At 32.4% G+C, this 22,889-nt stretch overlaps 3 protein-coding genes across 5 annotated transcripts; 2 read left to right on the top strand and 1 right to left on the bottom strand.

The window, feature by feature from the left end:
* Positions 1-2,307: 2,307 nt before the first annotated feature.
* On the bottom strand, positions 2,308-4,338 carry LOC106719140. Of its 2 annotated transcripts, none has more exons than XM_014513400.2 (2): positions 4,180-4,338; positions 2,308-3,137 (listed from the first exon to the last, which is right to left on the bottom strand). In XM_014513400.2, the coding sequence occupies exon 2, from the start codon at positions 2,950-2,952 to the stop codon at positions 2,323-2,325; it is 630 nt and encodes a 209-aa protein (XP_014368886.2). In that variant the 5' UTR covers positions 2,953-3,137; positions 4,180-4,338; the 3' UTR covers positions 2,308-2,322. The 2 variants fall into 2 exon arrangements, with proteins under 2 accessions (XP_014368886.2, XP_014368887.2); XM_014513401.2 differs by having other exon boundaries at positions 2,308-2,963.
* Positions 4,339-8,688: 4,350 nt separating this feature from the next.
* On the top strand, positions 8,689-10,938 carry LOC106719146 (acyl-protein thioesterase 1). The gene is made up of 5 exons (XM_014513408.2): positions 8,689-8,847; positions 8,922-8,953; positions 9,042-9,255; positions 9,390-9,563; positions 10,698-10,938. Exons 1-5 carry the CDS (start codon positions 8,797-8,799, stop codon positions 10,893-10,895), a joined length of 669 nt encoding a protein of 222 aa, XP_014368894.2. The 5' UTR covers positions 8,689-8,796; the 3' UTR covers positions 10,896-10,938.
* Positions 10,939-18,310: 7,372 nt separating this feature from the next.
* Positions 18,311-22,889, top strand: LOC106719108 (sodium/hydrogen exchanger 8). 2 transcript variants are annotated; one of them, XM_014513362.2, is made up of 7 exons: positions 18,311-19,570; positions 19,658-19,814; positions 20,846-21,000; positions 21,250-21,401; positions 21,784-21,912; positions 22,446-22,538; positions 22,683-22,889. In XM_014513362.2, the coding sequence occupies exons 1-7, from the start codon at positions 18,346-18,348 to the stop codon at positions 22,830-22,832; spliced, it is 2,061 nt and encodes a 686-aa protein (XP_014368848.2). In that variant the 5' UTR covers positions 18,311-18,345; the 3' UTR covers positions 22,833-22,889. The 2 variants fall into 2 exon arrangements, with proteins under 2 accessions (XP_014368848.2, XP_045536175.1); XM_045680219.1 differs by lacking the exons at positions 21,784-21,912; positions 22,683-22,889 and adding an exon at positions 21,994-22,089 and having other exon boundaries at positions 22,446-22,523.

The following is a 22,889-nucleotide window of genomic DNA, read 5'->3' as shown; positions in this document are numbered from 1 at the left end:
TGGCGAACAAACTAGTTGGATCAACCTTCAACCGTTGACTTTCTCATTTAACTAGTTGAATTCAATTCAACGCCGATTTATGTAAGAACCCTTATTATAATTCTTAATCTGAGCCCTTAGCGGCTTTTTTTCACTCCGCCAACCTTCAAGTCTTTGCTAGTTGAATCTATGATTAACTAGATTACAAAATTTAGCCGTTTTTCGATAAGTTGAAAGAACTAGATTAACGGTTTCCTAACCAGCAACATGGGTCGTTACCCTTTAGTGTTTCTTTTTAAGTGATTAGTTTGGCAGCTGCCGCCTAAGAAGTATAGAATTAATTTTGTTTGAGTATTAACGTTGTACATAATGGACGGTTGTCATGTCAGTCGTACTCGTACGTGCAGTGCATAACTAACCATAACAACTATGAACTATCGAGCATTTAGAGAAATGCTCGATAGTTCATAGTTACTAGTTACTAGAGAGTAATAAAATTAATCGATCAAATAAGTGCTATAATTTAGAAACTTTATTACTTACTAGCTGTGCCCGCGACTTCGTCCGCGTGAAATACTGTCTTCGGATAGATTTTTTTAGACTAATTATTTTACTTAACCGACGTGCTATGATTTGATGTATGGATGTAGAAGAACATAGAGAGAGGTGTGCTAGGACCGCGCCAAATGTCTGGTCCTTGGTCTCTGTGGCCCGTAACCCAGAAAGGCCTACCCTTCTGGGGCATGAATTTTGTTATTGTTGTGGTATTTTACTTAAACTTATAAAAAAATACAACAAAACATATAAAACTTACAAAATATTGACATAAACATCATATATTCCCATACAAACTTTCATCCCCTATTCCCTTTTGTTATATTGCAGCCTTGAGGGTAAAACTTTTACAAACTTAAAATGTCAATTTATTTATATCAAATTGGCAGCCTCAAAAATAAGTTTCAAGTTTCTAACTGTAAAAATGACGATACTTCATACAAATTTCCACCCCCACTTTCAACCCTGTGTAGCCTGTATGTCCTTCCTCAGGCTCAGTCACAGTCTCAACATAGTATATTTTTATTCAAAAAAGCAAAAATTACAAATAATAACATTGACCGATAAATAAAACAACAACAAAAAAAACAACGCGTGGTACCTATACAATTGTTTATCGGAACTGGACTTGCCTGACCCAGACCGTCCACACTATGCCAGTTGCGGCGGAATGGTCGTTCTGGCCTAAAAAGTAGAACGCCATCCCAGTTATCGATCAGACTGGCTTATTGGCTTCCATCTACAGGCAACTATCCTACTGAGCTGGCCTAGTGTGAATGGGGTATAATGGACGAGCATAAATTATTTGGTCGAAAATACGCCGATTTGACCCGACTTACCTTTATCCATAGTTGCTTCATTTGGCCGCTAGAGGGCTTTAAAGTTTGCAAATGACTTTATGCCCGCTATGCTCGTTGGCGTAAGCTTCCCGAGCGAAGGCGAATACCTACGTATAGACACATTCACATTGCTTGCTATCGCCCCGCGTCACTCGAAGCAACGTTAAGCTCGTTGCACAATCGCAAACATGTATAGGGATCATTTGTTATATTTACCACAACTCACCGGCGCTCACGACCGTTTTTCACACTTCGAAGCTGTGTCGGTTTTTCTGCACATGTCAAAGGCGCTCGCGCGCGCTTGTCCAGTGGTGTCTACACGTTGGCCGTGCGCCAGTAGAAATTAATCACTCGTCTACATTGGTCACTTGCATGGAGTTGCCCACCGTAAAGAAGTGGCCCTTGTATTAATTTGGTTACACTCGGTAAACCTTGGCCAACATGTGTAGCCGGCATTATAATTATTCAAACATCTGGAAAAGTCTCCGCGCGATAGGTGCGAATACACATGACTCTCAAATGGAGCAGTAGCTGGCATGCCTGTTACTGGTGTAATACGCTTATATTTGCAAGTTACTTGCATGTCTTTTACTGCCAAGATATTATATAAAACATGCAAAGTTCGTTTTTAGCCCTTCGACTCCTCAATCCACTTGCGTGCCCGTAACTGTCACAAAATCAAATAATATGCCATCTATTCGCATGCTAGTCTAGTTAGCCACACTTAGCGTTTACACATGCTTGTAGTTGGCATATGCAATTAACTTATATGCAAGTGTGCCAGCTACAAACATGTGTGTATTCGCAGCTTATAGGCAAGCTATTCTTATACTCTGATCTTTTTAAAACTTGTGTTTGTAGCAAACATTTCTTTCTAAAAAAAAAAAAAAAAACGAAGTGTAGAATTAACTTTAATAAGAATTTTACGATAAAATATCTATTTAACAGTTTAAATATACATCATTTCAGCCATTGATGACATTTTCTTAGGTATATGGACAAGAGTTTCAAAGTAACTGGCCAATTCATCTATTGTCACATCGCAGGGTGGGTTGAGAGCCTGTTGAGAACATGTTCCAGCTTGGCTCGGTTCTGGACTTGTGTCTTTGCTTGCTTTGTTATTTGATGCATCATTCTTCCACCATTTGGCTTTATCATATGGCTCTGTTTTAACATTTTCAGTTTCATTGTTATCACAACATAAACTCAACTGGTTACAATTATCTACAAGTGCCTTTAAGTTTACATTGACTGTGTTCGATTGATGAATTGTTAATTTACAATGATTCAATAATTCTGGGTTTCTTAATTCATATTTTTCAAAATGTTTTGATAGCTTCAAAACTGGTTCACGTAAGATCTTATTGTTTTTCTTTTTGCTAATTGAAGCAGTTTTGTTTTTTTTGTGATATGAACAAGCACATTTATAGCTTGGAACACATGATTTGGTGGCAGGCCGATTCTTTTGTAGTGATATATGACTGAAAGGATTTTCTTCTTGGATTTGCTTATAAGGCTTTATTGGTTCAATCTCTAATCTCCCCATTTCCAGTCTAAGTGATACTTCTTCTCCAGCCATTGCTGACAAAACTGGAAACAGTTAATATAAAAAATGATTCCAAAAAGGTAATACATGTAAGCATTAGTTACAATGCCTTATTTATATTTAATTGGAAGTGTTTAGATCCACTGGATGAAGAAGTCACAGATCATGTGTTGATCAATGGTGGAAGCCTATGCCCACAGGATGTCTATAGGCTGAAACTAACAAATAAACAATTATTGTGTTGACTAATAAAAAACAATAAGCTTGTAATCATAGATATATTATACCTCCAGATGGAGCGTTTCATATATGTACATAAGTTTAATGCTTGCTTAGCATCATTAGTGTGCATGATGCAAATGTTTACCAGTATTATGAAAAACTTCCCAAATTCAGGAAAAAATAAACTAAATCATTTGTTAAAAAGTTTATTATTTTTATTTTATTATTATACGGCCTGTGCCTGTGACTTCGTCCACATGAAATTTTTAATAGCTTGTTATTTTACTCAAAATAATAAAATATTACAACTAAACATTCTCATAAACCTTATATGCTACCATTCAAACCTATGAATTTTTTTACACCCTTGAGGGTAAAACTTTTATGAGCTTTGAATGTCTTATTTAGTAATATCAAAGTAAAAGCCTAAAAAAAAAGTTTCTAGCTTCGAACTGCAAAAATCATGTTTATTAACCAAAATATTGTGTTTTATTGTAGTAAAATTAATTATTAGTGTTTTAAAAATGTTACAACTAGTTAAATTTTTAAACTTTACAAAAAAGTAAGAAATAAAATATAAACTTTTAGGTTGTATTCTATATATTTTAATAGGTAAACAACAACATGTAATGTAAATTGACAACATTGGGAAATTTACCACTAAAAAGGCCTCCAGAGGTCTCTAACACATATCACTTTAGTGCTTCAAACGCTCCATCTAGAGTTAAAAGTCTATGCTTGTAACTACTAAATCATTAATACACATCAGAAAAGCCTATGTTTCTTAGGTTATTAACTTAGGTTGTTAACTTAAAGAAAGCAGTACACTTTTTGATGTGTTTGTAAACAAAACAACTGTCAAACACATGAAATAGAATACGAGGCAGACAAAAGAGATAATCACTATATAACTACCATTGTCATGATTAATATGCGTAATTTGGACAATCAATCGACCATCGTAATTAATAAAATCAAGATTCAGTTTAACAATTGCCACATACCGTATTCCTTTCAAATAGGCTCTTTTAAACTTACCTTATTCAATCTAAGAAAATATTGAATTTCATTTAATCCTTGAATTAGAAACAATGGTACGGATTGTATCCAAAAGTTAAGACAAATTCAATATTAAACTAATTAAGCAATGGTAAACAACAATGACGAAAACGAATGACGACAATGACAAAGATGTATGTGATGCAGTGTTGCCAACCTCAAAAAACTAAAAAACAACAGCTCGCCTAAAAAAAAACAGTAGAAAACAGTAGGTAAAGAAAAAAAGGCAGATTTCATCATTTTGCTCATATAATTAAATAATAAACAATTTTCTTAGTTACTAGAACACACATACATTATCACATATATTTATAATCAACAACAAAAATCAAAGTAAAATTATTTTTCAGCTTCATTATAATATTTTCACACTCATTTTTCTGAGGACTTTTCCCAGTCGATGAATCACTACTCATTTTATCAAAAACGTTGTAATTCTTGTTTTTTAAAAAAGACGCATCAATTCAAAGAAACTGTTCAAGGTGTTGTGACAATAAAACAATACGCAATACAATAGGCGTGTAGCTGTCTTTCATAAATTGGGATTTCTCCGTGCATAAAATATGATTGTCAAACATATGTTTTTACGTAGCGGTTATTAAATTTTTTTTTCATAGCAGTGTAATAGGTGACGCTGAGCGCTAGTTGAAAAACAGTAGAAAATAGGAATGAAACAGAAAACATTGAAATCAAGGTGAAAACAGCAAATCTACTGTTAAAACCAAGTCTATGACACGGTAATAATAATACCGTGAGTGAGAGAGATACAGTTATACCCAATTCCTGTGACGTGACAAAGACAGGGATAACTATCTTCTGTCCCTTTCTGCGTACCAGGCTTTGGAGTTTGTTTGGAACAAAGGTTGTCCCCTACAAACAACCTAGGTTGTCCCTAACAAAGTTTGACATTCGTGCTATTTTTCGAAAATTGTGAGTACTTAGTGGCTGTAATTGTGCAAAAATATTTTGATATTACAGTTTTAGTGAGATCAAGTGTATAAAACATGGTATACTGCTGTCTTGTTGGTTGTAAAAGCCGTAGTCAGCGAAAAGAGAAAAACATAACCTTTCAATCGTAAGTACTGAAACTACGCACTTATTCACATGTATTCATACAAAATAAGGAAGAAAATACAAACTAGTTGTTTTTTACAGTCTTTGTAATAACTAATATGTTAAAATACGGGTAAAATTAACTAAAATAAAATAGTATTTTTCGAACATTATGCGCCCAAACGCAGATGTCATTTGTGTCAAATAATATACTGTAGATCTGGGAAACAAGCGGCCATATTAAACTTCTTTTCAAATTGGTTGGTTATTACCCGTAAAAATAATACCACCATCTTGTTGTAAAAATTACCCTGAATTTAGGGGAAATAAATTATAGTATGTATAATGTATATAAATGAAACAATTCACATTTTTTATACTATTTTCAACAGATTTCAAAAGGAGTTTTTAATTCTGGTATATGCTGTGTTTTTAAATATTTGATACTTTCTTATCCCGTTGATTTTAAAGAGTATGCTTTTTAATTTGTCCCATGTAAATTTTGTTTCTTAGAAATTACAATCAAAATAGTTTAATATTAAGTAGTTTTACATGTAGTGTTCACTGTAATGATATACAGAGTAATTTAAAATTATATGACTATAATATTGGTATGTTTTTTGTAGCTTTTTATGAAGACTTAGGGCTTCGTGCATATCGAAGAAAAATAGGACATCGTTTGAATGCTCGTCTAATGGACCTAAGACTGAAGAGATGCCGCGCTTTGTTGAAGCGGTACGCGGGAAAAAAATATCGGGAAATTCTTTTTTTGGAGTCACTCAAGACATCCTTGATTAAGGCAGCCGCCGATATTGACATGGACCTCGTTCGTGCTGTGATAGACGACTGGCCGAGCAGATTGAAGGCCTGTATTCAAAATCACGGATGTCATTTTGAATAAACTTTAGTGTCATAAGAATCTATGTTTTGTTAAGTTCAATTTGGTATATAAATGGTCACATAATGAATAAACTTATTTCAATTATTTTATATTAAACATGTGACAGAATTTATGACCTGACTAAGTATTACTAAAAAAATCTGTTTACGTAATCTTAGTCACATAAACAAAAATTACGCATTGTTTTTTATATTTATTACGTTTATTTATTACAATTTAATTAGGAATATATAAATTGGTCTATATTAAATTATATCGTAATTATTCATTTTCGGGACAAAACAAATAACTGGTAACCCCAATCCTTTCACTTATATATAGGTATAGTCTATAGTACTCTCTATCTGTCCCTTACGGGTGAACGCGCCTGTCATATCTATATAATTCTTCATCTGAGGTTAAAACAGTAGGGTTGGTAACACTGATGTGATGTTATGTTAAAAGATGAACGAACGAACGAAATGAGTAGCGAGCGAGACGAAACGAGTCTTTAATAAACATAGATATCGTATAGAAATTGACAAGGAAATTCACTTTGAAATGATAGCTTTATTTTGTATCTATAAAAACGAGTCGGGCCAGTCGGGCCCATGGAAGTAATAAGAAGTACGTGCGTAGTACGTACGTAATAAGTACTACTTATTACGTACGTACTATACGTAACTTATTAATTCTATGGCCAGGTCTTGTACCTGACAACTTCATTTTGACGCATAGGAAACCATACAGATCGGTCTATTTTGTGGATTGACCCACAAAATTCATTTTTAATTATCTTTCCTAACATTGAAATGAATGCAAGTATGTTCATTTCTACTTAAAAATAGTATCTAAATTACCATAAGGTTTAGATTGTGTATTATATCAACTGTTAAAATAATAGGACAACAAAAAAACACCCCAATACACGATTTCGGTCCTCCCAAAAAGATATGGCCACCTCTTGAGTACAATTACGGCCCACCCTGGAACTACTATAAGATATGGAAAATAGTTATTTTTTGTAATTTCTCTTATTTTTTGTAGTGTAGAATAAATTTCAATATAATTAAAAAGTACTTAATCAATAATTCACCATTTTATTACAAAAACGATGTCCTATTAGCTATTAGGATTATCGCGGATATTAATTTAACGGGTCTTTAGTATACAATGCAAATTAAAATACTAGTGACATTTTAAATTTTATTGATGCATTAATATAACGTTTCAATTCCAATTAACTTGCTCATCGATTATTTATCTTTATGTATGTTATCTTGTACAAATCTTGTAACCTAAATAAGGCCCGTTGTCAGAATTTTTTTTTTACTGAACCCAATCTTTTGATTGTTTTCTTTACTTTTAATTTTTATAAAATTGATTTCCTTTGTGTAATTGCGTTTTTTGGAAAACTAATTTAGTAAAAGTAAAGTGCAAAGTTATTTTCTTAATTTTATATTTCTGTACCGTCTTCCTATAGGAAATATAAAACCGCGTTTTCTGTATACAGAAATATAAAACCGGTTTTATATCCCTCACCAATCAAAGTCACTAACTATTTTTAGGTAATAAAACAATGAAAGCTTAATAGTTAAGCCAAATAAATAAACTGTTTTAAAATTTTTGTGCCTTTTATAAAATATAAAAATATAATTCTTAATCTGAGGAAAAATCATAAAATAAAATATATTTTTGCTAAAATCTGTACTCTAGGGGTGGGCCAATACTATCAAAAGCTATGGTCATAACTATATTCAGTACAAATTTTCAGACAGTAGTGGTCCATCATATTTTAAGCCTTAAGAGAATAATAACCGAAGTAATATGCACATGAATGGTGTGCAATAATAAAAATTACATTTTCATTATCAAATAGATACTATTCTATCAGATATGTTGATAACAAAGCACTTAAAATTTGAATAAGTAACCAAATATCAATAATTAAAAAAGGCTATACTTAACAAAAGCGATAAGAAAGGATCAATTTTTAACGAGCTCCGCGCCTGTGACTTTAATATTAGCTATAGCTCTTTAAATTAATATTTTCTGTGAGTAATTAAGAAGTGAAATGTTAGCACATTAGTTGTAGGATATGTCTACGTAGTTTACTTGCAATTAATTTTTAAGCTACAATAAATGTGTTTTTGTCTTAAGTGGTCTGATAAAAGCGTACAGGCGATATTTTGTAGAAATATGAGTAAGTAATAATTTTTTTTATTTAAATATACAATATGTATATACTTAAAACATAACACATTGATTTTAACATCTTTCGAATTTACAAATACTGCTTGTATCCATGTAGGACCTTCGGTGGCTTCTTCCGGTGCTACAACGATACACAACAACGATTCGATAATGGCTGTGGGTACATGAGAATGTATTAAGTACAAACGTAAGTCTTAATTTTACATTATCCTCTAGATAAAATAAAAACGGCTTCAATGGATAAAAATAACCGTCAAAGACTATATAAAACCGGTATAATTTGTTGCTCTGCTGACGTCTGTGTTGCGTTGTCGTTGGTCGACTCGATATTGATTATTCTTCTATAGTTCAATTCATTCCTCGGTGGCCATTGGTCGTTGTCAAGTTTATTAGTCTGACTGTCAGTCGACCGCAGATAGAAGTTGTATTGATTTTTATCAAAGCATATAATGGAGCCTAATCCTGTAATTATTGCTGCAACAGCAAAACAAACTGCTTCGGTAAGTTTCAAAGTATTGTTAAATTGTCTATTAGAAAGAATTTAGTCCTAATGCCAAAGTTTTGTTTGTTTCAGCTTATATTCTTACATGGTCTGGGTGATACTGGGTACGTATTGTATTGATGTCTGGAATATTTTATGGCTGTAGAAGATTTTTTAAGTTAAATTTGATTAATTCATATTTGATAATCGCAGACATGGTTGGGCGAGTACGATTGCTGCCATCAGAGGTCCGCACATAAAGGTGATTTGTCCAACTGCTTCCACTATGCCTGTGACACTTAACGCCGGATTTCGAATGCCTTCATGGTTTGACCTACGGACTTTGGACGCTACAGCGCCAGAGGATGAAGAAGGTATTCTTAGGGCGACAGAGCTCATTCATGGAATGATTGAAGATGAAATCAAGGTAAAAATGTTTTTTTAATTCATTAAAAAAGTAATATTAACATTACATTTTGTATTTAATAAAATGTTTTTAGTTAAACTTAAAAAAGCAGATAGAGGAATAATTTTTTTTAAATTATATTTTTTGATCTGTAGTCAGGTATACCTATAACCCGCATTCTGCTGGGAGGATTCTCTCAAGGGGGAGCACTAGCTCTGCATGCAGCCTTGACTTATCCAGAAACTCTGGCTGGTGTTATGTCACTGTCGTGCTGGCTGCCAAGACATGCTCACTTCCCTGGTGCTGTTAAAGCACCTACTATTTTACCCGTATGTTGAATACTCCTTATATTTTCTACTATACTGTCTAGTCACTTTTGTGGAAGATGAATGAATGAAGTGCCAATATTTTGTTTGTTCAAAAATTTTTCACTTGTTTGTACAGAAAAGTGTTAATTAATTTTCAAGTTATATTAATAATGGAGACATATTTTTCTATACAAACTTTTTCTTACTAAAAGTCTAAAGTCACCCTAGAGTTTAGACTTTTAGGGGATGAGTTTCTAAAAATCATATATTTGTTCAATTTAAAATTTCAATTTGCTAGGCACTGTTTTCAAAGCTGTGCGATGAAATATAGACTTATGTTGTAGTTGCTTAATATATAAACTCCAGTCATGCCTATCAAATACATATAAAATATTCACAAAGTTTCATTAAATCACTTTAAAGTAGTGTGAACACAAACAACATGAATCAAGAAGTTTTCTATATTTAGAATCTACTTATTTAATTTAGAGAAACTGTTAATTAAATAACTGTTATTTACATAATTGCATCATCAAATTTTTTTACTTAAGATTTATAAAATTCTAATTATTTGGTAAAGAATTTGTAATTAAATATTTATTCAAAATTAAACAAAAGAGAGATATGTGGAATTATATTTCTTTATGTGCCTACAGGCTATTAACATCCTTGTTACATTTCTATAAATAAGATATTTTGAAATACATATTTGCATAAAATGGCTTGATTATAATTTTATGCTATTATGGCCTATTGTTCCTACATTTCATGGATATTCAAATTATATTAATAGGAAGTAGGGTCAAAGAGCTGCTTTCACAATCTATTCAGTATCTTAGTTTAGATACATATAAAACATTTGCCTTGGAATATTCTAAATTAGCTATATGAACTGAATTTATTAATTGACTACAATATTTCGTAATTCAATAAACAATTAATCATTAACTCGTAATTATTTATATTTTTTAATTGTATCTTTATGATTTTCTTTTGGTATTCTAGAATCTAGTTGTTTTTTTGTTCATTGCTGCCTACAACATGATCTTGAAACAGCTTGTATTTTATTTATCAAAAAGATAGAAATTAAAGCTTGGTGTTAATTTTCACTATCAAAGAACTAAGTGGCGATATGATTAATATTTAATTTTGCAGATATTCCAAGCTCACGGCGATTGCGACCCCGTGGTTCCATTCAAGTGGGGTCAGATGACTGCTTCCTTCCTCAAAACTTTCATGAAGAATATTGAATTTAATACATATCAAGGCCTCACACACAGCACTTCCGAAGAGGAACTTAAAGATATGAAAGTATTCATAGAAAGAATGTTGCCTGCTTCTGCTGTGTTATAAATTATTAAGAAATTTAATTCTTTTTAGTCTGTACTTATGTAATGTATTTATTTTAAGAATGATATAAATTGTTTTTGCATATTATTTAAAATGAAATATTATGGTGTAATTAATGTTACAGGCAACAGTTGGGATTATTTTAACCAAAAACTTCTAAGAATAGAAATAAATTAATAAATCATCAATTTGTTTTGTTGCAAGTTTTTGTAAAATTTCAAAAACCTTGCTAGAACCTTGGTAAACTTTATTAGTGTTACATTTTGGTACCTGGTAATTTTTAAATTCTAATATATTTTAACTAGTTATAAAACCACTAGCGCAAAAATGTCAAATCAAATAGACACAAAATACTACGGCTTATAGCCTACCTATATAACAATTGCAATTATTCATAGTCAAGATGTGAAGCAAATGAGGCCCAAAAACGTGCAAGCCCTAAAAGACTAAAATGTATGTAGCTGTATCGCTCACTTTCGAATAGATTACTTTAAGTAACACTCGCATGTCCAATAAGATGGCGGCGTTTTGCGTCTCTGGTTCTTTGTGTTAGACACACTATAAAAGATTTGTATTAGTAAACTGATGAGAGAGGCGCTGCTATCGGGGTAGGTTCTAGCAGATAAATATAAAACATCAACAAACATGCCCCCCCACATTCATTGTGTCCAGATTTAGCAGAATTCTGCTATTTTTTGCAGAAATACTTCCCTAATATAAAGATTTAAAATTTTTAACAGATTGTGTAGCAGAAATGACACTAAGAAATTTTTTGCCAGAACATTAAAAGATTTGTATATGGTATTCATGTACTATAAGGTTTTATAAAACCTCCGCAGGATTGACATCTGTGTTATAATTGGATAGTTGAGCTAAAAGTATTTAAAGAGTTTTACCCTTTTCAAAACAAAGTCGTATTTTCTTCCTGTCCATTGCAGGAAACAAATTTTACGTGAATCCCCTTTAAATGTATATTTTGCTTTGAAGTTTGAAATTGTGTGTAATATTCATTCCTAAATAGTCCTTGATTCAGTTACGTAAGGTATTCAGGAGATTAAATATTACTTTTTATTAGATAAAAACATTACTACTTCTACAAACACTAAAACTTCGGTGTACAGCAAAAAAATATTTGAAAATATACACCTTGGTTAACTGATTGTTGACATGTAAAATTACCTCCGTGAAGTTGGCCCCCTCACTTTAATTTTTTTTACTTTTTTTTACGCAAATCGTTTGAGAATCGTTTGAGAGGGTTTGAGAGAAAAGAAATGTCGTTTGAGAGTTCCTACTTTCTCCGTAAAAACAATTTCAAATTCTAGTGTGAAGTTGGCCCCCTCACTTTACTTTTTTTTATTTTTTTCAATGCGAATCGTTAGAGTGTCGTTTGAGAGACATTAAGAGAAAAGAAATATCGTTTGAGAGTTTTCACTTTTTCTGTAATAAATATTTTAATTCTGGGCATCGAAAGTTACAAATCGATTTTCCTTTTATTTGGAATTAAATATGGCAATCATGCACTAAGACGTTTCAAATTTATTGTGTTGGTAGAGAATGCTTAGAGAGTGATTGAGAGAAAAGAGAAATCGTTTGAGAGTTAATACTTTTTCTGAAAAATATATTTCAATGTCGGAATCGAAAGTTACTAATCGATTTTCCTTTTTTTCCGAAATAATTATGGCAATCATGCACTTAGACGTTTCAAATTTATTGTGTAGGTAGAGAATGATTAGAGAGTGATTGAGAGAAAAGAGAAATCGTTTGAGAGTTAATACTTTTCCTGAAATAAATATTTCAATTTCTGAATCGAAAGTAACAAATCGATTTTCCTTTTTTCCGAATTAAATATGGCAATCATGCACTTAGACGATTCAAATTTATGGTGTAGGTAGAGAATGGTAAGAGAGTGATTGAGAGAAAAGAGAAATCGTTTGAGAGTTAATACTTTTTCTGAAAAATATATTTCAATGTCGGAATCGAAAGTAACAAATCGATTTTCCTTTTTTCCGAATTAAATATGGCAATCATGCACTTAGACGTTTCAAATTTATTGTGTAGGTAGAGAATGCTTAGAGAGTGATTGAGAGAAAAGAGAAATCGTTTGAGAGGTAATACTTTTTCTGTAAAATATATTTCAATGTCGGAATCGAAAGTAACAAATCGATTTTCCTTTTTTCCGAATTAAATATGGCAATCATGCACTTAGACGTTTCAAATTTATTGTGTTGGTAGAGAATGCTTAGAGAGTGATTGAGAGAAAAGAGAAATCGTTTGAGAGTTAATACTTTTTCTGAAAAATATATTTCAATGTCGGAATCGAAAGTTACAAATCGATTTTCCTTTTTTCCGAATTAAATATAGCAATCATGCACTAAGACGTTTCAAATTTATTGTGTAGGTAGAGAATGCTTAGAGAGTGATTGAGAGAAAAGAGAAATCGTTTGAGAGTTAATACTTTTTCTGAAAAATATATTTCAATGTCGGAATCGAAAATTACAAATCGATTTTCCTTTTATTACGAATTAAATATGGCAATCATGCACTAAGACGTTTCAAATTTATTGTGTAGGTAGAGAATGGTAAGAGAGTGATTGAGAGAAAAGAGAAATCGTTTGAGAGTTAATACTTTTTCTGAAATAAATATTTTAATTCTGGGCATCGAAAGTTACAAATCGATTTTCCTTTTTTTCCGAATTAAATATGGCAATCATGCACTTGGACGTTTCAAATTTACTGTGTAGGTAGAGAATAGTAAGACAGTGATTGAGAGAAAAGAGAAATCGTTTGAGAGTCAATACTTTTCCTGAAATAAATATTTTAATTCTGGGCATCGAAAGTTACTAATCGATTTTCCTTTTTTTCCGAAATAATTATGGCAATCATGCAATTAGACGTTTCAAATTTATTGTGTAGGTAGAGAATGCTTAGAGAGTGATTGAGAGAAAAGAGAAATCGTTTGAGAGTTAATACTTTTTCTGAAAAATATATTTCAATGTCGGAATCGAAAGTAACAAATCGATTTTCCTTTTTTTCCGAAATAATTATGGCAATCATGCACTTAGACGTTTCAAATTTATTGTGTAGGTAGAGAATGATTGAGAGAAAAGAGAAATCGTTTGAAACTTAATACTTTTTCTGAAATAAATATTTCACTGTCGGAATCGAAAGCTACAAATCGATTTTCCTTTTTTTCGAATTAAATATGGGAATCATGATGATAAACGATTCAAATTTATTGTGTAGGTAGAGAATGGTTATAGATTGATTTAAAGAAAAGAGAAATCGTTTGAGAGTTTATACTTTTTCTGAAATAAATATTTCAATTTTTGAGATTTGTAAGTTTTTGAAAATCGATTTGTTACTTACGATTCCGACATTGAAATATATTTTTCAGAAAAAGTATTAACTCTCAAACGATTTCTCTTTTCTCTCAATCACTCTCTTACCATTCTCTACCTACACCATAAATTTGAATCGTCTAAGTGCATGATTGCCATATTTAATTCGGAAAAAAGGAAAATCGATTTGTTACTTTCGATTCAGAAATTGAAATATTTATTTCAGGAAAAGTATTAACTCTCAAACGATTTCTCTTTTCTCTCAATCACTCTCTAATCATTCTCTACCTACACAATAAATTTGAAACGTCTAAGTGCATGATTGCCATATTTAATTCGGAAAAAAGGAAAATCGATTTGTTACTTTCGATTCCGACATTGAAATATATTTTTCAGAAAAAGTATTAACTCTCAAACGATTTCTCTTTTCTCTCAATCACTCTCTTACCATTCTCTACCTACACCATAAATTTGAATCGTCTAAGTGCATGATTGCCATATTTAATTCGGAAAAAAGGAAAATCGATTTGTTACTTTCGATTCAGAAATTGAAATATTTATTTCAGGAAAAGTATTAACTCTCAAACGATTTCTCTTTTCTCTCAATCACTCTCTAATCATTCTCTACCTACACAATAAATTTGAAACGTCTAAGTGCATGATTGCCATAATTATTTCGGAAAAAAAGGAAAATCGATTAGTAACTTTCGATTCCGACATTGAAATATATTTTTCAGAAAAAGTATTAACTCTCAAACGATTTCTCTTTTCTCTCAATCACTCTCTAAGCATTCTCTACCAACACAATAAATTTGAAACGTCTTAGTGCATGATTGCCATATTTAATTCCAAATAAAAGGAAAATCGATTAGTAACTTTCGATGCCCAGAATTAAAATATTTATTACAGAAAAAGTAAAAACTCTCAAACGATATTTCTTTTTTCTTAATGTCTCTCAAACGACACTCTAACGATTCGCATTGAAAAAAATAAAAAAAAGTAAAGTGAGGGGGCCAACTTCACACTAGAATTTGAAATTGTTTTTACGGAGAAAGTAGGAACTCTCAAACGATATTTCTTTTCTCTCAAACCCTCTCAAACGATTCTCAAACGATTTGCGTAAAAAAAAGTTAAAAAAATTAAAGTGAGGGGGCCAACTTCACGGAGGTTGTAAAATTGCAGGTGCAGCAATACGACTTTTGAAGACTAAATTCATTTGACAAAGAATAATAAGTTTAACGTATATACTAAACCAAGTCTTAAATTGCCGTTGTTTCTTTTAAATCCTCGTACAAATTAGGACGATTAGCAGAATTTTAGAATTGGTAACAATAGCATATTTTCTTGAAATGGTGGATGTTGATGATGGGATCACTCTCAAACCAAATATACACTTATAGACTGATTCGGAAAATATTTATTCTTACTCAAACATATTGGATATAATTTAGTTGATACAGGATCATTATTAAATATGTATACAAAAGTTAAACAGTTATTTTTGATTACTATACATCTTACTTATTTGAGAATATAAACGGAATTAATTTATTATAACATACGTCAATCTTAAGAAAATAATACTGACATTCCTTATTTAAAATTATTTAAACATACTACATAAAAAGCCAAGTAGGTCAGAATTATCAAAGGAGTATGTATAGGTATATTCTGAGATTACCAAATCAACATAATAAATTAATTCCGTTTATATTCTCAAATAAGTAAGATGTATAGTAATCAAAAATAACTGTTTAACTTTTGTATACATATTTAATAATGATCCTGTATCAACTAAATTATATCCAATATGTTTGAGTAAGAATAAATATTTTCCGAATCAGTCTATAAGTGTATATTTGGTTTGAGAGTGATCCCATCATCAACATCCACCATTTCAAGAGGTTCTGGGCCCAGCACGCTTCCACTGCGCCATTTCAAGAGGTTATGGGCCCAGGACGCTTCCACATCCACCATTTCAAGAGGTTATGGGCCCAGGACGCTTCCACATCCACCATTTCAAGAGGTTATGGGCCCAGGACGCTTCCACATCCACCGTTTCAAGAGGTTATGGGCCCAGAAATGCTGATATTTATATTTTTTGGAGCATTTTTCCTGTTTGGAGAGCAAGAATTACAGTTGCAAACAAATTTTTCAAGATGGAGGAAGAGTGACAGTTGCAAACAAATTTGTCAAAGATCCATCTACCATTTATTGACGGTGTTGAAAATGATGAATGCAGAGGCGGATGAAGTGATTTTTGAAGAAACGGTTGAAGAAGTGAAGAAGAGGTGACCATCGACGGTGTTGAAAAAGATGAGTGCAGCGGCGGATGGAAGTGGTTTGTGAAGAAACGGTTGAAATGAAGATAGAATAGAGAGGGTTGCTGTTGATGTTGTTGAGTTGGTGTTGAAGAGTTGGTGTTGTTGAGTTGGTGTTGTTGAGTTGGTGTTGTTGAGTTGGTGTTGTTGAGTTGGTGTTGTTGAGTTGTTGATGTTGTTGAGTTGTAGTTGTTGTTGAGTTGTAGTTGTTGTTGAGTTGTAGTTGTTGTTGATGTTGTAGTTGTTGTTGATGTTGTAGTTGTTGTTGATGTTGTAGTTGTTGTTGATGTTGTAGTTGTTGTTGATGTTGTAGTTGTTGTTGATGTTGTAGTTGTTGTTGAGTTGTAGTTGTGTAGTTGTTGTTGAGTTGTAGTTGTTGTTGAGTTGTAGTTGTTGTTGAGTTGTAGTTGTTGTTGAGTTGTAGTTGTTGTTGAGTTGGAGTTGTTGTTGTTGGAGTTGTTGTTGAGTTGGAGTTGTTGTTGAGTTGGAGTTGTTGTTGTTGGAGTTGTTGTTGGAGTTGTTGTTGTTGGAGTTGTTGTTGTTGTTGTTGTTGGAGTTGTTGTTGTTGGAGTTGGTGTTGTTGTTGTTGGAGTTGTTGTTGTTGTTGTAGAAGTTGTTGTTGTTGTTGTGTTGATGTTGTTGTGTTGTTGTTGTAGAAAGTTGTTGATGTTGTTGTTGTTGCAGAAAGTGTTAGTGTAAGGGTTGTTGATGTTGATAATTTGGTGGAGTTAATAGATTCGGGCAGTGGAAGCGTGGGTGTGAATTGATTGAATTTGTTAGTGGAGGAAATTTCTATTCTGAATTTTTCATTTATCTATTGCTCAGTTTTGGACTTGTGGTTTGATTTTAATACAAGGTCAAATATTTTACAGTCTACTGTTTATTTTAACGGAATTCAAATGAAATTTTTAAGAGAAACTTTTACAGAATTTTTAATATCTCCATCCTTTATAATTTATTGTGATTTTCTTGTGGTTTTAGAGTTTAAGAGTTTGTGGTTTTGTTGAGAGAATGTATTATTGTTTTTTATTATTGGTGTTTTGTTGATAACTTTAAATATTTGGGTTTTCTGTACTTGTCTGTTGTTATGATGTATATTCTGAGATTAAGGGGGTGTGTTGATTTGGTAATCTCAGAATATACCTATACATACTCCTTTGATAATTCTGACCTACTTGGCTTTTTATGTAGTATGTTTAAATAATTTTAAATAAGGAATGTCAGTATTATTTTCTTAAGATTGACGTATGTTATAATAAATTAATTCCGTTTATATTCTCAAATAAGTAAGATGTATAGTAATCAAAAATAACTGTTTAACTTTTGTATACATATTTAATAATGATCCTGTATCAACTAAATTATATCCAATATGTTTGAGTAAGAATAAATATTTTCCGAATCAGTCTATAAGTGTATATTTGGTTTGAGAGTGATCCCATCATCAACATCCACCATTTCAAGATATTTTAACACAACTTTAGACGAGTAACTGTTATTTGCAGAATGTTCGATTCAAATCTGGTTACACTGGGGGCGTTGGTGTACTGTTCGGCAAAAAGGACTAGTATCCAGGTCAGATAATATATAAAAAAATGGTGTGCTGTCAATATTTTGATTGACGTTCATAAGTCTTTAGTATCGCATTCACAATCGATTTTAAAAATGTTGTTTTCGCTGGCCGAAACAGTATTATGTGTATTCTAGAAAAGCGATTACTAATATACGCAAGGTATAAAAATTAACTCCTTTGAGATTTTATAGTGTTTATAGGAAATAAAACAAGCTATCGCAATGCCCAACTTATTAAGATATAAATTTTGTGCGTTAATATGTTTCTTTTATACTGTATCATTATCATATGGTCACTATAAAACTTTGATCGAATTACAAGAAAGTAACAATCAAGAAAATTTGATTAAAACAAGTCAATTGGAAACAAATATTTTGAACATTCCAGAAAAGTTGTCAAGGTCAAAAAGGGGTGATAGTGCTCCAAACGTAGCTAGTTCAAGTGAGACTAGTATAACTAGTGAAAGTGCAAAACCGTCGCTGCCTCCGACCTTCACGAGTTCCTCGACTGATGCTCCTGTTGTGTATGATGTAGGCCCTTCTAATTCTTCAATATTGACCATAGTCCAAGTTAATGCGTCATCATCATCAGCTACGAATATTTCTGATGTCAGCCCATCAGATGCGGCTCCCTTACCTGGTAAAAGTTCGGCTGAAGATGAACACAACAGCTCAATGGCTATATTCTTTGTGTTATGTATATTGGCACTTGGCATATTGTTAATTCATCTGATGTTGCAAACAGGATTTTCTTATTTGCCTGAAAGTGTTGTTATAGTGTTTCTTGGTGCTTTGATTGGCATGATTATTAATCTTATGTCAATCAGAAATATAGCAAACTGGAGGAAAGAAGAGGCATTTTCACCTACTGCTTTCTTTTTAGTGTTGCTTCCACCAATAATCTTTGAATCTGGATATAATTTGCACAAAGGTAACTTCTTTCAGAACATTGGGTCCATTTTACTATTTGCAATAGTAGGTACAGCTATATCTGCATTTGTAATCGGTGCAGGTATATATCTATTAGGATTGGCTCAAGTTGTGTATAAATTGAGTTTTGTGGAATCATTCGCATTTGGTTCATTGATTTCGGCTGTTGATCCTGTGGCTACAGTTGCCATATTCCATGCATTGGATGTAGACCCAGTTCTGAATATGTTGGTGTTTGGTGAAAGTATACTCAATGATGCTATAGCTATAGTTCTTACAACCGCTGTCTTGGATTCAAATGATCCAATGATGTCAACATATGAGGCTATTTTGTCAGCCATTAACAGGTTTTGGTTAATGTTCTTTGCATCTGCTGGTATTGGTGTTGTTTTTGCACTAATCAGTGCTCTTTTACTTAAACATGTTGATCTTCGCAAAAATCCATCTCTTGAATTTGGTATGATGTTAGTATTTACCTATGCACCATATGTATTGGCAGAAGGAATTCACTTATCAGGTGAGTTCATTATTCTTTTTTCCTGAATTTTTGAAATATGTAAATAAAAACTTAATGTAAATTAAACATAGTGTGAATTAATTACAGGTATTATGGCAATCTTGTTCTGTGGAATTGTTATGTCACATTACACACATTTCAACCTGTCAACTGTGACACAAGTTACAATGCAACAGACAATGAGGACACTGGCCTTTATTGCTGAGACATGTGTATTTGCCTATTTGGGCTTAGCTATTTTCAGGTAATTTGAAATACATTTTTGAGTATAACTTTGCATATTTACATTTATTATTTTCTATTTGTTGTGTGATACATTTAAAATATGAATGTACACAACAACTTGGTGATTTGATATGAAAGCACTTGACATGGGTGGCACAGGAGGGAGCATTGTGGCAATCAATGGGGTAAGCCTATATTAACTAGTGGACAAACTCAGGCTGATGACGAGGATGATATATTTAAATAATTTGCATTTGTTGCTTCAGTAGAGGAAGACCAAAGAAAGTATGGATGGATTGTGTGAAAGATGATATGTGTAAGAAGGGGGTGAATTCAGATATGACGGCTGATAGAGATGTATGGAGGAGTAGTACATACAGTGCTGACCCTCCATAGGGATAAGGGCAGGTTGATGATGCATTTGTTGCATCAGTGTCAACATGTTATGATTAGCCACTGTACAAGTATAATTAACAAGTGTTACCATTCTAAGTGCACAATTTATTTTGTGTAAAAGAGTAAGAGAACATTTTAATACACAAATATGCTGTATATAATAGCAGAATGACTACCTTGTTAAATGCTATCTATTAATGATTCTAGTGTTTAGCAAGATAATTCATTAGTGTACAGAAAGTAATATTTTTAAAGTTGTGTTAGAAATAAAGATAAGGAAAAAATATAATCAAGGATAGATTATATTAATAAATATTATTTTATACTAGTGTAAAATAATGTAAAGAAAGATAATGTCCAAAAGTTGTTTTTACCTATGCTATCTTAGTATGGTTCTAGATCTAGATTTCTACTAATATTATATCTACAGGAATTCCTGAGATAAGGATTGATGATTTAGAATGTGCCATAAAAATATTAAGTGCGCAAGCCCCGTCTTTCAAAGAAAGTGGAGCGAAACTGACAAGAATTAAAAGTTTTTTAATTTTGTTTATGAAAAAAAAAAATCTTTTCTCACTGTGGTATCTTATTTATTGCCTTACAATGATCATACTTAGTCCATACAATTCGACCCTGCATATGAATTGTTTTCAGTTTCCGCCATCGCGTAGAGCCGGCTCTAGTGGTGTGGAGCATTGTGATGTGTCTGCTGGGACGGGCGGCTAACATCTTTCCATTAGCATTGCTTTGTAACAAATTCAGAGAGCACAAGATTACCAAGAAGATGATGTTCATTATGTGGTTCAGCGGTGTGTATTGTCCCGTTTTGTTCACCTCTAACCATTGGTTTCTGAGACTAAAATCTGTATAAAACATATAATCATCCCTGTTATTATCTTGGAGACAACAAAGATATCAAAATGTTTTAAACGGGAATTTTGTTCTCAAAAACCCACAGTAAGAGCTTGCATTAAAAATTTAACCCTATTTTCACATTTATGATTTTTTATTTTTTTGGTGGTTGTTGTGATACATTAAATTTTAGTAATGTTTTATAGGATTGCGAGGTGCAATTTCTTACGCACTGTCCCTGCATCTGGAGTTCTCTGACGAAACGCGGCACGTCATCATTACGACGACCCTAATCATCGTGCTCGTCACCACCTTGTTCTTTGGAGGCTCCACAATGCCCTTGTTGAAATTCTTACGTGTAAGTTTTGTTTATAATTATTCTCCTTTTCTATAGTGCATACATTTTTGCTATGTTAAAATTTTCAATTTTCAAGGTTCAGTATTTCATTTACTTATAACGTAATTTTCAATGGATATCTGTGGCTTTTTTTAAATTATTATAGGTCAAAGTACAAAAAGAAATGTGATTAATGTTCAAAATTTATTTTATATTAGTTATGGACTGCGACGCCATCCGCGCTGATTTAAAAAAAACCTAATAAGTAGCCTATGTGCTTTTACAATGTTCTACATATGTGCCAAATTTCATCAAAATCCATTGAATTGTTATGGAGTTATCTTCAAACATTGATCCATCCATCTAAGCATTCGCATTCATAATATCAGTAAGATTTTCACAGGCTAATAAAAAAACGAAACGATTGCGTTCTCAAAGAAAACAAAAGGAAGTGAGTTTATCTAAAACAAAGGAGTGGGGCCAGGCTATTGACTCGGAACATCTCTCTGAAATAACTGAGGAAGAACTTGAGGTAAACAACAATTAACTGAAATTTGTGTTCTAAATAAAAATTACACTTAGATTATATGTGGGAGACACTTTTAACTTTTAGAGCCAGCAACAACATCTGTTGCACGAATGGACCGGCTCGACCAGTGCAATACCAAGACCACACAGAAGACAGGCATGAAATGAAAGCAATCCCACGGTTCGTGTGATGAGTGTGCGTGCTGTAGGCCTAGTTTTAGCCTTCTTAACTTTTCTACCATCTTGCTAGTGAGGGATGTCGTCAGGTGCATTTAGTGGAGAAGGGGACGCACTGGGATGAAAAATATCCTTGTTGCGTGCCGCCCTGTTTTGTTGATTAAAGGTAGGCAATACATCTGAAAATGTCTACGGGCAGCAGATGTCTTGTTTGCCAACTTATAATAAAAATATTTGTATACCCTTAGAGCTGAATGACAAAAATGTTATTAGTGAAAGAAGGTATTCATTCTCTTATAATATTAGAAAATCTAAACATTTACATTAATGTAAAGAAATTAAGCACTTTTATGTTTGCAGGTTAATTATTCTCATGCAACGAGACTTAAAGGCTTTGTGCGCTTGGACATGAAATATTTGACACCTTTTTTCACTCGAAGATTTACACATCAGGTAATTTTCATTTCATTACCGTATTAAATTGTACAGTATGTTTATATTTTCCTATAGATAAAACTAGCTTGCAACTTGCAGACATGGAATTTATCTGTGTAACAATATTGAATGTTTATAGTAAAAAAAAAAACTATATTTTAGGAGTTGAAGGATTGTAAGAGTCAAATGACAGATCTGACGAACCAATGGTACCAGGCCATCAGGATATCAAATGATCATGACACAGACGAGGAAGAAAGTCAGCAAACATCTCTTTCCAACTCACACAGCAGTATACAAAGAGGGGTCTAAATAGTTTTTTTTATATACATGCTTTATAAAAATTATATTTGTATTTATGAAATACAA

This window comes from Papilio machaon, chromosome 12 (genome assembly GCF_912999745.1).
Source record: "Papilio machaon chromosome 12, ilPapMach1.1, whole genome shotgun sequence".
NCBI lineage: Eukaryota > Metazoa > Arthropoda > Insecta > Lepidoptera > Papilionidae > Papilio > Papilio machaon.
Note: the sequence above shows the minus strand (reverse complement) of the source record. Positions and strands in the feature narration are given on the sequence as shown.